General features: G+C 41.2%; 1 protein-coding gene across 3 annotated transcripts in view; it reads left to right on the forward strand.

Moving 5' to 3' along the window:
* COL22A1 (collagen type XXII alpha 1 chain) overlaps positions 1–17,179 on the forward strand; it is a 232,188-nt gene that overhangs the window by 24,287 nt on the left and 190,722 nt on the right. For 2 of the 3 annotated variants that reach the window (XM_071803774.1, XM_065831575.2), the window contains exons 2-3: positions 2,626–2,784; positions 7,912–8,478. In XM_071803774.1, the coding sequence (XP_071659875.1) occupies positions 2,694–2,784; positions 7,912–8,478 (658 nt within the window). In that variant the 5' untranslated portion in view covers positions 2,626–2,693. Of the gene's footprint in view, positions 1–2,411; positions 2,466–2,625; positions 2,785–7,911; positions 8,479–17,179 lie in introns of those variants that run through there. The other variant, XM_071803775.1, reaches the window with a different exon arrangement.

Consider the following 17,179-nt stretch of genomic DNA (forward strand, 5'->3'; position numbering starts at 1 on the left):
AAAACCCATCAATAAAAACGCTTTATCTCCAACCTTTTTTCTAATACCCCTGAATACTTCCTTGTCACGATATGAATGCTGTTGGTGTGAATGGGGCAATTTTCTCTCACTGAAATATCCATATATAAAGTACTATGCAGGTTAAGAGATTTGGTTAACTTCTTTACGCTATAAATGGACATAAATGGATAAAATTATGTATTTTGGCCTGAACGTAAGAATAATATTGAACCACAAATGTGTACTAGAGCTTCCACAGGTTATGATTATAGATTTTAAGCAGATGTTCTGATTTGGGTTTTGGGGTTTTTTCCACTATTTTTAACCTAAATGACTGCTCTGAGACTCCTTTCAGCATTCATAATGCAGCAATGAGCTCTTGAAGTGTTTTGGCAAAGAGTGGAAAAGAATGATGCCTTAGAGACACAGCTCTCAGACCTAGTCTACTGGGGCAGAAGTCACACGTGTATGTATGACGTGATATGGACTTTTAGAAATATAGGAGCCTGTATTTTTTCCTGGGCATAAGGTTTTGCAGCACGTGTATGTGTGACTTCAAGTGATACAGGTCCAGCAAGTTCCCCGCCACGTTGATCCAGCATCGATCATCCCATCGCTGTTCTGCTGACTGACACCGGCTGGTGTTCTCCTCCTTTTATCCCAGCCTCATGCAGGGCAGCAGCTGGCAAAGACTGTTTTTAATAATGTATTTATAAAACTTAGCAGCCGTGCAAGTCCAGACACAAAGGACATTTTGGGCTCCCAACACTGGAAGTGCAGAACACTGACTGCATGGCAGATCTGGTTTCCCATCTCTTGCTGCTGCCACTAACCTGCTCGCCCATCACCAGTGCCAGAAAACTATGTTTCCTAAAAAATACACGGGAAGAAATACCTTGGGCTGAAGGCTTCCATAGCTATTTTAAGGAATACTTGTCCTGATCCCTCTGCAGGCAGCTTTCTGATCGGTATTTCAGTAATGTACTTATTTAAAAGGAAATTCTAACTACTGTAGGGCATGGTGATATTTTCATGCCCTTTTTACCTTGCAACCTTTTCCATCTTGCTCAAACCTGAGCACCTCACTGTCTCACAGGGACACCATCTGGTTGAGGTGCAAACTACAGCACCTGCTTGTGCTCTTTGGATTTAAGGATGGCACTTGAATAAGCCCACTTTTTAATATATTTTTTAAAATTTTTATTTATTTTAAATTCTTTCTTGCATTTATGTTCCACTCCTGGCAGACATTTACAAATTTTATTTACAGAGTGCAGGGTTTGTTTCTTTATTAGTTATATTGCTTTCTCCTTGCCTGAATATGATACAGACTTTTGAAAATATAGAAGCCTGTGTTTTGTCCTGGGAATAAGTATTTACAGCTAAGTCTCAACAACTACATAAGATTTCCCCCTTTCTTATTTATTAAACCAGAATGGTGTGCACTTAATTTTTGAGATACATGGTAGACATAGGCCTAACATTTGACTGATTGATAGTGGTGTTAACAAGTGCTGATACCACCATTCTTTTTGTCTGTGATTCCCACAGAATCCTACTGCTTTGAAAATAAATATACAGAATGCATAATCAACCCTGCAGCAATGATCAACACACCGTGTCCTTTTCATGCCTCTTTTACCCGGCTACCAGCAGCAACAAGCTGATGTGCATGTTAAAATACAGAGGAAACAGAAATTCCCTAAGAAAATGAACAAGGAAGTCTGTGCATTAAACAGGAAAAGATGGATTCTGGAGATGGGAGAAAGTCTTCTAGAATGATTCCTTAAGCAGTAAAGAGCTGCAGAGTGGAAACTGTTTTCCTCTGTCTGTGTGCACGTCGAATATAGAACTGCAATGACTTCATGGTCTGCCTAAGAAAAAATAATAAACCAGCAATAATTATACTTTTTTTCATGTTATTTTTTTTTTTTAAATGAGTTGATCTTATAACTAAACTTTGAATAGCCTGACCACTTTGTCTTGCTTGTCACAACACCAGATGACTTTTCAGTCAAGGTAAACTCAAAGCAATGACCTTAAAAAAGAAGATCATCCCCCTGAGCTTTTGAGCTCCGTTAAATTAACAGTTGAAGGATGTGTTTTGAAGCTGCCGAGTTTACTCCTATAGAGGAGGACTGATAGCAACAAATACATGTATGAAAACAGACATGTGTCTTTAGCGCTTGTCATTTCTGAGTCTCAGGAACTGGAACCGGCAATGGGTGAAGAAGCAACTGGTTGTGTGTGATTTTCAGCAGCTAGTATCTTGGCTCTGTGTTGTCTATCTCCTAACGATGACTGCGTGGGAGGGCCAGGTCAGGAATGGTTTCCACTCCAATGCGTTGATTGTGTGACTGGCAGTGAGCTCAATTAAAGTATAATAATCTGGTAATCTCTCTCCTTTTTCCATTCAGGCTGCTGCACGCTGAATAGAGCCAGTGAAAGACTGTAGGTTTTGAAAAGTAGGTGAACTCGCTCCTCTTTGTCTGGGTGGTTTGTGCCTAGTCAAGTAAAATGACAGGCAGGAGAGACAACTCCCCAAAGCGTTGCTTCTGTGGCTTGCATCATTACTTCTGTCTGTGTTTCAATGAGATAACACTTACTCTTTATTTTCCTTTCTAGGCTGTGGATTGGATTTCTAGCGAGCTTCTGACCACGGAGGAAAGACAAGCTGATGCGAGAAAGGAGATATGTCCATTACGAGAAGCTGCTGCGTGCCCCATCTCCTGGTTCTTCTCACATTTGTGTTCAGCAGGGGGAGAGTTGAGTCACAAAGAGCAGGTACGCGGTGTTCAGCTTACTGCCTCCTGCTAAGTGACTGCTGGGGCTTTTATGTGGCTGAGGAGCTGTCATTGCGAGGAGGAAAATAATAATTAAAACCCAACCAAACAAGCAAGACATTTACTGCTGAAAAGATACAAAATAGAATTTAGGAATGGAGATAGCCCAGGGATCAAGATTATGATTTGACTGGGGTCTCTGGTTCTGCTGTGGGCTCAGAAAGTTTAGCTCAGGTACCTAAAGCAAGGGGAGGAGCACACAGTTTACTCTGGATACGCTTCATCTACCCCACCCTGGCGTGGATATCACTTCTTCTATTGCCTTCAGTGGGTTTTGGATTAGACATGCTGTCCCCTTTTATCTGGGACTTTCCTAGTGAGATAAAAAGGGCCAGGGCACTGTTCATACCCTCTCTTGGCTCATACGCTCTAGTTGCTAGCATGGTCTCTGGCATGGAACAGCCTGACCAGGGAAGTGGTTGAGTTACCAACTCTGAAGGTGTTTAAAAGACGTGTAGATGAGGTTCTTTGGGACACGGTTTAGTGCCATTGTTGAGCTAATGGTTGGACTTGATGACCTTGAGAGTCTCTTCCAACCAAAATGGCTCTGATTCTGTGGCTTTTGGCCCGTGCTGATGAGCACGCTCCCCCAAACATCACTGAGTGCATTAGGGGATGGTGAGGCTGAGAGACTCTTCCTATAGTCAGTCTTGACAAGGACACGTTGTTTTTTGGGAGGTAGGAGGAAGGGTTTAGTTGTCTGGCTGTGAATGCTGCTATACCTCAGGGACAGAACATGCTTGTAGTTTATTGGTATAAAAGTGCAAAGGTACTTTGAGATGGATGCTTTCTGTCTCTTTTTCTAGGAAAGATGCTGTTCTGTTGCCTTGTGTATTTTATAAGAAAGAAAAGGATTTTTTAGATCTTCTCTCAGTCTAGGGAACAGCTGCTTTATAGTTTTGTTATATGATCTATATAAGACTGTTTTGGGTGAAATTTAACAGGAATAAGTACTTAGTAACAAAACAAAGTGAAAACTCATCTTTTTTGGCTGTCTATAGATCAGTCACAGAAAGGAAATGGTGGTACCATTCATATGTTTATTCTGTGCTTACTTTAAATAATTTTGGACTTATGGCTTGTTTGTCAACTATTTTTATTAACAGTATTGCAAAACAGTTGACTCAGTGTCTCACTGGATGAATACAACTCCTGGAATTATGCTTCCTTCCAGAGAGTATTCATGTAATTACAAAACTGGAAGTTCACTTTCTATGAATTATCTCCCATATTCCCTCGACTTGAACTGTTTCTGCCAGTAAACAATATTATTATAGCATTCTTGGAAAGCAATCAATTTTGTCAGCAGTGGACATTACTGTGCTAAAAATGCAAATTAATATTTACTAAAAGCTTTTCTGCCATACTTCATCCCACTGCTATCAGTTCTGTAAGCAAAGAATCACTGACTCTAAGAAAATGATGCTGAAAAACCATCTTTTTCTTCCCTGCAATACTGCCTGAAATAGGTATCACTTTTTAAACCTTAAACCTCTCTTGTTTTAAGGCTCATTGCCCTTGAACACCAACAGGATTCATTTTATCTGTTCTGTTTGGTTTTGAATTGCGGTCGTCTCACCTGCTGAGAGTCATTAAAATAAGCAATAGCAAGGTCTGTAGCTTGTGGGTTTTATACTTAAATCTTTATATTCTCTGGTTAGTCTCAATTAGTGTTCTTTTAGACAGAATAGATTAGTACAATAATGAATTGGGAGGGGCAGAGTGGAGGTTTCTTGCTTACCGTTTTTTTTTACATATTATATCCTCTACATTCTGCAAAAATCAAGCAGAACTACGCTTGGCAGTCTAGCCAGATGTAATGTAACTTACATCCCATAATATAAAATTATATATTCAGTCATCTCCATACTCTGATTACCTTTGAGAGAGCTTTTCCAGCCAAAGTTTTCTTGCACTGTGGCTAGGGACAAGAATTCCCTGTCTCACAAAATGCCATCACAGAACATGATCCCACATGGAAAGGTTGTTTCCAACAAGATCCCATGTGGATGGATTGTTCCTGCTGTGATCCCAATCCCATGTGCGTAGATTGTTCCCATAGACACTGAAGGAACAGCAGCACCTCGGATGTACTGTGCTGTGGAAGATAACACAGCAACAGGAGATGCTCATGTTTCATCATGTCCTGCAACACACCAGATTTCTATTCAATCACTCTCACAGCCACCATGAAATACCATGAACACTGAACTCAGCCTTATAATGTATTTCTACAATGTTTTTACCCTTATCTGAAGGCAAATCCTCTTCATGTAGCTGAGCTACCCACACTCTCCAGTGCAGTGGACTGTTTTGGGATTCCTGTCCTCTTGAGGGCAAGTGCACAACCTCAGGATGATCAAAAGCACCAGAGCTAAGTAATGAATTGTAAGGTCAAATTTGGTTGTGGGAGAAGACTTTATGACCTTCGTGTAGGCTTGAATGCTGGGACTCAGTGAGGTAGTACAGCAACATCATCATTCTGCCCATCTTCGGGTAGTATGTACTCACACCTTGAGTACTGTGCTAAGTTTTGGGCCCTTCACCATACAAAATACATTTGAAGTGCTGGAGCAAGTTCAGAGGAGGGCGACAAGGTCAGTGAAGGATCTGGAGCACAGGTGTGATTGGAGCGGTTGAAGGACCTGAGGCTGTTTAGCCTGGAGAACAGGAGGCTGAGGGGAGACCTTCTCACTCTCTACAATGACCTGAAAGGAGGTCGTAACATGGAGGGGGTTGATCTCCCAAATAGCAAGTGATAGGACAAGAGGAAATGGCCTGAAGTTGCACCAGGGAAGGTTCAGATTGGATATTAGGAAACATTTCTTCCCAGAAAGGGTTGTCAGGCATTGGAACAGGCTGCCCAGGGCAGGGGTGTAGTCACCATCCCTGGAGGTGCTTAAAAGGCATTAGATGACATTCTTAGGGACATGGTTTAGAGCTAGATTTAGGTTATGGGTGGACTCGATGATCCTGTGGGTCTCTTCTAACCAAAATGATTCTATGGTTCATTTTTCTATTCACTGTCAAAGAAGTACCTAACTGGATGAACAGTGTATGGTACCTCTGTACTCCTTGGTCTGCTACAGGGAAAATATCCTCAGCTAAAACCCACATTGGATGTATTTACACCAGTGCTTTAGCTCTGGTCAGGAGTGTAGCACGTACAGACTACTTCCTAAGGCACGGGTTGCCAGGAGCTGGGGCTGTCCCTGTGCTGGAAGGACAGGGTCTCAGCAGCCACAGCCTGTCCCACCACTTCCAAACAGGGAACAGGACAAGCTAGGGGATGGCAGACAGGCTCAACAGACAATCCAGATTCCCAGACAAGCTCATAGGGATGAAGCAGGTCCAAGATGAAGCCAGAAACATGAATCAGGAAGTCAAGGTGTGGATCAGGACTAAAGATAGTAGCTGGGGTCGGGCATTCTCCAGGGAAGTCCACAGAGATGAGGCAGCTCTGAGGTATAAGTCACTGGTGGACATTTAGTTGCTGGGATCAGACTGGAACTAATGTGATTTGAAAACACGCAAACTGTGCAGTGGAATGTATCTTTTTAGTGTATGGAGAACTAAACTGTCCTCAGTGGCATACCATGGAGTTGTGCATTCTCACAAGTACTCTCAGAATTTCTGACCAAAGGAGGTAGGTTGGTCAGTCCAGGTCAGTGCTCAGAGGAGGCTACTAACATCATTGTGGGAAAAAAAGTTAGAGGAATGAGGGTTCTGCAGCGAAATGGGAGTCAACAGAGTGGATTTATTCTCAGTGCATTTGGTTAGATGTGGGATACAAGCTCAGATGGTGATAAAGCATCAGGGTTTAAAGGCAATTATTAATAGTTTAGGGGACAGATATAACACCTCCAGTTCAATGGGACAGTTACTCTGAGAGAAATAAAATGGCACAGGCACAGGTATGGATCGGCTCTTTGTCTTGTATCATATGTGTTTTGTTCTCCGCGTGGTTGGTCAAATTAGCTTTTTACCATTGGTTCAAACAAGCGGTTGTACTTTGTGGGATGATGTGAGACAAGAACTAGTGGGGAAACTACTGGTGGCTGAGACCATAGACAAACTGTGTAGAGCAGCTTTCAATCTTGAAACTCATAATTTGTTAGGGACTATGGTCTATAATCGTGAATTAAATAAACATATGTATATATATAAATTTTGCCTGATTTGGGCATTGTGTTGATAAATCTTTGGCATCTGTGGGACATTTATGAAGCTACTGCCTCTTGGCTTGCATATATTCAGAAAGAGCTAGAAAGCATCTCCTGGGAGATCTACGTTCTTGGCAATCGGCTGACATATATATGACCAATCTGGCTTCATAGGGCAAGCAAGCTGCAATTAAAATACGTTTGCCTTTTGGATTACACAGACCTCAGATTACAAATATCATGACTGGAGCCAAAAGGTTGTTTGTGGGGCTGAGTTTTTCCCTTACAAAGCAACTGCCCTTTGTTGCCAAGAAAGCCATCCCAGTATTCAGTGAGTCATCACATTCAATAGTCAATGGCAGAGAGCCTCAAAATCAAAATAATCTTGTTATAAACTTGCTTCACCGAGATATCATGCTGAGCAAAATAACTGCTTTTAGCTAAGCATAAATAAATCATAATGTTAATGCGAGAGGCAACATGAAAGCTTTACTACTCACCATCAGAATTGGCATAGGCAAGGTCAGGGCAGGTTTCTTGATCCGCTAAGGTCATTTTAGAAATTGCCTGAGCAAAAGCACTGCAAATGAAGTTTGAGAAAAATAGCTTCATATGCATGCAGATGGTGTAGGTAAAAGATTGAGCAGAGGTTGTTAGTACTGCAGGAAGAGAAAGGGTTTGCATTTCAAAGCAAACTGTGTGCTGATCTCCCATAGATGTCCTGGAACAGATGAGGTGAATTGCAAGGAAGAAAGGCTCAGAATCTGCACTTTCTCTGCAGGATAGGGAGAGGGTTTGCTGCCTCCTCCAAATTGCTCCCTAGGGAACCATGCCTAGAGAATATTCGGTGTGTCTGGTGCTGTTCTTTCATCTTCCCTTAGCAATATTTTCTGGTACACTTGCAGGTTGCAAGAATGTTCACTATGACCTTGTCTTCATCTTGGATGCCTCCTCCAGTGTTGGAAAAGAAGATTTTGAGAAAGTTCGACAGTGGGTGTCTAATTTGGTGGAAACTTTTGAGATCGGCCCAGACAAAACCCGTGTAGGTGTGGTGCGGTACAGCGATCGTCCAACCACAGAGTTTGACCTGGGAAAGTACAAAACTCGTGAGGAAATCAAAGAGGCTGCACGAAAAATTAAGTACTATGGGGGTAATACGAACACTGGAGATGCTCTCAGATATATCAACACTTACAGTTTTTCCAAAGAAGCTGGTGGGAGACTTAGTGATCGGACTGTTAAAAAAGTGGCTATCCTTCTGACTGATGGAAGGAGCCAGGATTATGTCTTGGATCCAGCCACTGCAGCCCATCAGGCTGGGATTAGGATTTTTGCTGTGGGTGTTGGCGAAGCCTTAAAAGAGGAACTCGATGAGATTGCTTCAGAACCAAAGTCTGCTCATGTGTTTCATGTCTCCGATTACAACGCCATTGACAAAATTCGGGGGAAGCTAAGAAGACGTCTCTGTGAAAGTAAGTAGAGCTTCCAGTCCTTCTACACAGTTACAATAGGTTCACTTACCATGTACATATGAAAAGCTGTGATTGCTTTCTCTAAGGGTTATGATCCTATGCTGATAATTCTCTATTTTAATGTCTTACACTCTGTTCCATTCTGTAAGAAGTCATTTTACTACGTGGAGCATGATGAAGTGCTCGCTTCTGCGTTCTTCTGGTCATGTCAGAACTGAATATAGGTCAACTTCTTGTGGTCAACTAGAGACCAAAATGCAAATTCCCTTTTGGTTCTGATATAGTCCAGTTACTTTATAATATTTTTGACTACTGAGTATGAAAGGTGGCATCGTAGTTATACACATAATTTGGTTAATTTTTTTTCTAGGAACTGAGGTTTTCTGTTATTTTCTGGCATTATACTGTGAAAAGAGTGTTCTAGATGCTGCTATGAATGATCCTTTGAGAAGCAAAAGGATACTTGTAGTTTTCTACCTTTCAGCATCCCAACTCTACTGACAGCTGGCATTCACTGGTGCTCTGGCTATCAATCACATGAACCTTGCTGATAATTTGAATGGCTTTTAATGGAGATTAGTATGTGAAATTCACACTGAATAAATGAACTTTGGTTGTCAGCTGAAAAGGACTGCAATGGCTTTATGGCTATTATCTCTCAATATTTTAAAGGAAACAGCAGTCGCACAGCCCTTTCTCTTTCCACCACTGATATTGGTGATGACATAAAAGTTATCTGGTTTGCTTCTTTTCTCTGCATGTGTTGGGGTGACTATGAGTTCTTTGGGTCAAAATCATGAGACACCACTCTGGTTTCTAGGTCTAAACTTGAGAGGCAACAGATGCCTCCCTTTGTGATGCTGTAACACGTTGCAGTGTTACACTGACCAGCTCTGCAGGCCAGAAACTTCTGTTAGAATAGAATAGAATAGAATAGAATAGAATAGAATAGAATAGAGGATAATTTCAGTTGGAAGGGACCCACAGCAATCATCTAGTCCAACTGCCTGACCAATTCAGGGCTGACTAAAAGTTAAAGCATGTTAGTAACAGCATTGGCCAAGTGCTTCTTGAACACACCCTTCATTCTGAAAGTGACAGCAGTCACTCTTCATGGTGCAATAGTGGGTTTGGCTCTAAAAGGGTAAGTGAAGGGGAAGGGTTTAATTTTATTAGATACAGGGAACTTTTAAGGGGAAAACAGGCTGCCACAGGTATTGGTTGCATTGTAAGGACAAAGGGGATCAGATCCTTATCAATGAACATTAATAAAGAAAGGAGCAGAGAGGAGGGAATTAGCTGAACAAACACCAAGTAGATGATGTGCACATATCAAGGATCACCCAGGCAGTGATGTGAGGACATTAACAGTGACAAGGTTGAGTATTCAGATACATGGGACATAGTGAACACAAGTGGATTTGGAGAAGTGGATCCAGGGTAGAAAGAGGAGTTATCAAATAAGGCAGCAAACACAGGTGCAGTGGACTGATTTCCACAGCAACAGAAGCTATAGTAGATAGGTCTGCCATATCTATTCCTGGGTGGCATTATTCTGGTCCAGAAAATCTGATGAGATGCCGTAACATCCCTGGATCCTTCATTCCAGATGTGACGGGGGACACCTTCTTCTCAGTGTCAGGCCTAAGTCCTACTCACTGCAATTACTGCCTGGTTTTGTCCCGTTTTCATTGTATATCAAGAAGAGTTAATGTTCTTCCTCTGTACGTCAGTCTTTTCTGCTTGGAAGGACATTACATATCTCCCTAAGTCTTTTCTTTCTAGATTTTAAGCAAGGAAAATGCCCTTAGTCACTCTTCTCATATTTATTAATTTAATTTGTTGTTTTGCATGCAAAATATTTCAAATGGGCATAATGTTCCAATTATATATAAACAAACAAGAAACTCTTGCTTTCACTGAAGCCAGCCACTGAAACAGAGGCATCAGCATCCCCATCAGCAGAACTATTAATGTAGAGATCAGGTAACTTTATTTATTATCTGGATATGTGAGGTGGAACTGTTTTGGGGAGTGAGAGAGGGCTGGTGGAAAACAAGGCCAAGTGTTTTCTTGTGTGTGTGCCACTTCTAAATTTCATGTTAACACAGTAGGAACAGGAAAGGAGTTCACTGTAAGGGCTTTGCCTTGCACAAATTTAGAATGTAGAACTTCTAATAGTTGTTGTAGTTAGCTTTCTGTGGTTTTAATGATGGCATTGCATAAAACAGGAATGTACAAACTACTGGGTGGGTGGAGAATGTGAAAAGGGCACATGCCAATCTGCTGTTTAGTTTGTGCACCTTCTGAGACAAAAGCAAATATTGCCACAGCCAAGTTAGGGTTTTAACAGACATAATCCTTTGTGAGCTCCTGGGAGACACATGAACCAAAGAGCAGAAATGTCAGAGAGAAAGGTTTTTGTGGTACCAACCGATGATGAGTCTTCCAGTCCTTATACTGCTGTACTACCAAAAAGCGAACAGTCGTGCAGTGTTGTAAATACCAGATTTCATGCCAACAGCTGTTCAGCATCACTTGCCTCAGGTCTCACTGGACGTCTGTCCTAGACTCAGTCATTCCATCTTGCTATATTTGACTGAATTTATCACTAAGAACATGTCATTAGGTGCATTAATAGCATTTTAGCTCTCATTTCATCTTGTGGAAGTAAGCATAGCAAAATCAAAAGATAACTTGTCTGCTCAGTGGGATATTGTGGCAGTGGGAGATATTTTTGCCAAACATCTCCATTACATTCTTGGCTATAGTCAGCAGGCAAAAATGAGGGATGCTTTCACAGGAAAGCAGGAGAGATACATTCTGCTAAAAATTCCAGAGATGTTACATGCTTCTTAAATAGGGTTTCTGCTTATATGCTGTAGAGATAACAACGGGCAGCTGTGGAATATTTAAAAATGTACTAGCATCTGCTTATGGTAGGTAAATAGTAGGAATGTGTTTGTCAAAGAGAGCTAATTGCTTTGATTTCAACCCAGATTTAATTTAAAGCTTGATTTGGTAAGTTAATGCATGTACAAAGTTGTCAACCTGGCTTGAAACTGGTAGCCCTGATTTTTAACACTATCATCTGACATATAAGCCTCAATGGGGGGAGATGTTTTAATGATCTAAAACACCTGTACCTGCTCAGAGGTAATTGTTTCTTAAAAAGCTGATTGCAGTGCCTTGGATGCTGTAATATTTGAGTTTATCCTGTTGCCAGTAAGCCAGACAGGTGATAAGATAGTTTTCAAAGCTGAGCAAAAGCATTCTCCAGAAGCATTCTGGCTCTTTTCTGGTTCCATAAAGCAGAAGTGTGTGACTTGGCACTCTTGGAGTACATGGCATCTATGTGAGATTACTAAGCCTCTGTTCTACTGCAAAAGCCAGATTTCACAGCTTGAAAATAAATTTGGCTTTAGAAGTACAGTCTCTGGTAAGATTTTTTATTTTTTTATTTTTTTCTACAGCTAGTAATAGGAGAAACACAAGCAGATGTTTTCTAAGGAAGTACTATAGATGAATTCTGCTTGGCATTGGTCTGTGTCTAGTAAGTGACTTTCATGTATAATATAGCCCTTTCTACAAGCAGTTTTTAGTTGTCTGTCACCTTGATGAGCTCCTTGCCATGATGAGTTCCCCTACAAATATGTGGAAGACCAAGCGACTATGTTATCTTATGAATCTCAAATGCTTTGCAAACGCAAGGAAATCAATCTCAAATGTTTCAATGATTGGTTGGTACCAATGGTTTGTCGTTGATTTTAGTTGATGTAGTGAGGTCTGTGATAAAATACCAAAAGCAGTCACATATTCTGATGATTCATAACATTTATTTTTCAATTTGTACATGTCTTTGAGTTTGGGTTGTGTATGCAGTGCGTAAAAGAAGTCTTATGCAACCACTGTTCTGTTTCTGATGCAAAGGACATCCAGCCTTCCAGGCAACACCTTGAACACCGTTCAAAATAATAATCTAAAAGCTTCAAATACATCTATTTTTTTATTTTTATTTTTTTTTTTTAAGTCAGCTTTGCTCAGGTTCATGGTATGTCCACAGAAAAACAGCAAGGTGTTTCTTCTTGGCCTTCAATGTTAAAAGTCTCATGCACAGAGAGCATGACAAAGGGTTGACCTATGAGTTGCCATATCTTGACTGACAGCTCCTAAGAGACTTATCAATAGTCAAATCTCACATGAGTACTGAAATAACTGAACACATCAGCACCTAACAGTATCTGCCTGTTGACTTCCAGTTTATACTTCCCATGGAGCTCTGAGATTTCACTCCAAAAGCATTTATTTCTAGATATCTTTGTATTAGACCTAATGGAATAGGAAAGGAGGCACAACTCAAGCTGACAGGAGTGAGAATACTAGTGTGTTTAATGAACTCAATTGTGGTATTAGTTTTAATTATTTTAGTTTGTTGAGAAGAATTTGTGGTCATGGGAATTTGTAAATTGGTTTTACTTTCGTAGTTGGAATCTGACTTTATTTGGGTTCTTCAAAAGTTCATCTTAGCAGTAGTTCCAGGTCTTGCTTGGTCTTATTGCAAGAGCTCTTTCTCATTGTTAAAATGGCTTGTAGAGACATCTTACAAATTCTTGTAATCTGGCAGAACTTGGTGCATGCCAGAAATGCATCTATACATTTACTTGGAAAAGTCTGTGGCACCCATTTCCATGTTGAATGCAGAGAAGATTGAGGTGTTTTGGAGAAATAAATCATGTCTAACAGACTCGATGAAGTCTGATTAGCACAATATATTACATGAAGATAATCTAGCTAACTCTTGTGCTTTTAACCCATGTATACACCACACCTGCTGCAGGCAGCGTTCTTAGTGGGCTATACCACATTTGGCTGCTTAATAGTATGTTCAGGCTAAGTGTAGCTACTAACATGCACGATTTTGATTCTCAATTGAAAATCTAGTCACTTCCAGATGGTTTGGGAAGTCTGCTAAAAGCTCAGTAGATAACGGCTGCTGTTTTAAACATTGCAACTAGGCAGTGACCCAGATTCTGCCACCTCTGATATCTCCTGTTGCTTCTTGATGGTCTTCTCCCCCAGCTGCAGTGGTGGCTTTCTAAAGCTCTGTAACATCTCCAACTAGTAGCAATCTCTCATGTCACAGATGACAGGATTGCACGTCCTTTCATCACCACATTTGCTGGCTAACTGCTGTTTCTTGTGAAGGCATGAAAGGCCTGTGACAGAATTTACAACTGATTTATCTTTGGTTGAAAGAGAAGGAAAAAAAACACCACTTTTCATGGATGATATGCCGGGAGGACATAAAATATTTGACGGGTTTAGTGGTGATGACATTATACAAGATTCTTCTGCCAGTGGGTGGGTTGAAGGACAGCCTGGTATTTTGAATTACGGCTCTAGGAAGCACAGCAAAGAAATTCTTTTTCTCTTACAGCATTTTTTTGTTTTCAAATCAAACTCCTAAAACTCTCAGATCTGATTTTCTTCTTGGCCTAGTCATCACCAGCTTGGAGCATGGAAGTTCCAGAGCTGGTGTCTGGCAGGCAGAAATCCTTGATCTCAGGGAGGGAGCAGTAGCTGCTGGTCGCTCCTCAGTTCCTCCACAGATCATGATGAACCGACTGTTTACCCAGATCATGACTACAGTTCTGTTCTGCCATTGTGAAATCTCCGTATCATTTAAATAAATCCCTGTTTTCCTTGGGACTCTGGAATGAATAGGTTTATTCTGACATAAGCAACAGTGCTGTTTTATGACCAGTTAAAACCAGCACTGCTGCTAAAAAAGAAAGTCATAGTCTTCCTAACTTCCCTCTCCCATCTGCCAGCACAGGCGTTTATGTGTCCTCACCACGAACTACAGCAGGGAGCCAATGAATGATCTTGTTTTATTTCCCAGATTAGTTTTTACTCAGATTTAGTTCACCGTGCAGCCACACGGACATTTGCTGTCCCAGGGGAGGAACCGGCACAAGGTGAGAACAAATAACAAGGGGCAGGAGGAAGACCTGGACAGCATCCTTCGATCCAGTGCTGGTTCATCTCAGCTTGATGAACATTAGCCAAGGACTTCAGAAAATTGAGGAAAATCCACCATGTGCTCCCACTGTGAATGTGAGCCTGTGCTCTGCTCTCCTCTGGTTTAAGTGTGCATAAAATGGATTTCTAGGCAGGTTCTTCCCATTCAAACTCCAATTCTAGGCTTCAGCACAGCTTGCTTGCCTTGAATAAACAGCATGCTCAACAAAAATATCCCACTGCAGACAGATCTCTTCATGATTCTGTTCCATTTCCTTAAATAGGCTTTTTAGAATGCATAATTATTGCTGCTTCACTGGTAACTTCTGGTTGCCCAGGCGGGCAATTGGAATGACAGAGCTCTCCCTTCTTGGAAACACACTGTGTCTGGTTGGGAGCATCTTGCCAGGGTTGCTGGTAGGTGGGATGAACAAGCTGACCACCACCTTAATTTAGATGCAGACTGTCTCTCTGTCCCTCCAGGCAGCACTTTGGTATTTCTGTGATCTTTCATGCAGGTACATTCTCTCCTCTCAAAATGGATGTTAGCTCAGTTACAGTTTTGGAAAATGATTTATCAGTTTATTTTTCTTCCCTTGTACCTTGGAAAAAGCAATGTCTTAGGCCTTGCCTTCAGGTGAGGAAGACAATTCAACATTGCAGCAGCTGTGGCCCAATTTCTCCCTTTTGCTGAGGCAGCAAAGGTACAAATCCAACAGTCATCCAAACAACAGCATTTTAGAAACCAGTCTGTGACAGAAAATGGTGTTCCTTCTACTCTTTTTTACAATTGAGAAAAGGAGGCTGTTCCAAACCTGCAGCTTCATTCAGACCACTTAGAATCTTAATAAGGGACTCTGAAGGCAGGTGTATAATTAAGTGAGACCAATTAAACCTTGACTTTCTTATCCCTGGTTTCTTTCTTTAACAGTGATGTACAAATAGTGGCATCATAAACCACAGACAATCACTTTTCATAAAGCAATAAATCTCTGTGCTGACAATGTCTTCTCCGAAATCACAGAATCTAGCTGAATGATAACATCTTTCCTAGCTTGTAATAGTTTTTCTTGCATTTCAGACAAGAAATCTGTGTGAACAACATTTGATGTACAGTAAAACTAATTGTAAAGGCAGAAAGAAGATTAGACTCATGACAAATAAAAGTAACTCCCAGAAATTCGAAAGAAATATTGAGACAATCAGGAAAAATATGGGTCTCAGTGGCAGAAGAAATTATGTCTTATGAAAAAGTAATGTGCCATTTAGCAAACAAAAAGAGAAAAAATATGGTGGTTATGGGAGCCATTTCTAAATAGTGTAGGAATTAAACAGAAGTACAGAAATAGGAACAGGCAAGAAACTGGAACATATTGTCATGTGCTGAAAGTTATTGGTAGCTTGTTTTTCAACAACACCTGCAGCCCTCATTGATTTTGCAGGAGCTGTGGGTGCTCAGCACTTTCAAAATTAGGCTGTGGAGCCCAATACTTATCCAGCTGCAATCAGAAGGAGGCTTTCTCCCTGCTCCCATAGAGTCCAAATGAGGAGATAGAACCGAGGGCTCATCCTTGAGGCAGCACTGCCTATCTCGGTGTTTGCTTTCTGATGGAATTGTAAGGAATGCTCAAGTAGAAAGAACAACCTCTGAGGCTGGGTAGATGCTCAGCAGGAGACTGGAGCAAGGCACACAAAAACCTCTAAGGTTTCAGGTTTAGTTACAGGCTTCTCTGTCCAAGGAAAACAGAGAGATGAGGAGAAAACCCTTGCCATGTGTCCTCCACAAAGCTAAAATGTTTTAAGCCTCAGCAGCTCTTAGGCCGTCAGGATTTTCTTCCTCCTTCATTAACAGGCCCTAAACTGACATTAAACTGAAAGGCCTGCCTTTTTTATTTTTTTTCAGCTTTATGTAGCTATTCCCATAAAAACCTAGTTTTATCTTTCAACACAGGCTGTGAACGGAGCTAGATTGTCACCTACCCTAGTTAGGCACATCTGCAAATTAAAGACTGACTCTTCTCACACTTGATTTGGCAATGTACTTCGATTTAGGACAGGGAAAACCAAGTCTGGAAAGATGCTATGGAGATTAAGCCCCAGTTCTGCTGATGGAGCTGGTAGAATTTACTGCAAATCACAAGGAAGTGTGAATGTTTGTCAGGGCATGCAAAACCTCATGCAGTGCATCAGAAGTCCTATCATATTATACCTTTCCTGGAATCAGACAGGTTTCCTGAACCCCACAGCTTCTTACGAAATTAATGTTTCTGTAAATCTCATATAGCAATGGCGAGCTTGGTCTCCTGGCTTGCATGTTCAAGCCTCAAAGCGTTATGATGAATAACTGCAATGAGAGCTGCACAATCTAATGAAGGAGCTTGGAGGTACCACAGGGGTGCAGGGTCTTGCAGAAGGGATACAGCCACCACTGGTCACAGGCTGCTTGTGACACTTGGGCAAAAGTTTAGCACAAAATTTCTAGCCTGGGTAAATGGCTACTTTCTCATCAAATAGCTTCACTGGAAAATTCGTGACCTTTCACAGTGTTGAATCAAGGTCTTCACATCACCTGAAAGTTAAACTGATTTTGGAAACAGTTTCACTGATGGGAGTGAACTGTAAAAACAAAACCATGCTCAGACCTAGATAAGCCATCACATTAACACAAAATGGGCAAGAC

The sequence above is a fragment of the Patagioenas fasciata genome, chromosome 2 (assembly GCF_037038585.1).
Source record: "Patagioenas fasciata isolate bPatFas1 chromosome 2, bPatFas1.hap1, whole genome shotgun sequence".
NCBI classification, from domain to species: Eukaryota; Metazoa; Chordata; class Aves; order Columbiformes; family Columbidae; genus Patagioenas; species Patagioenas fasciata.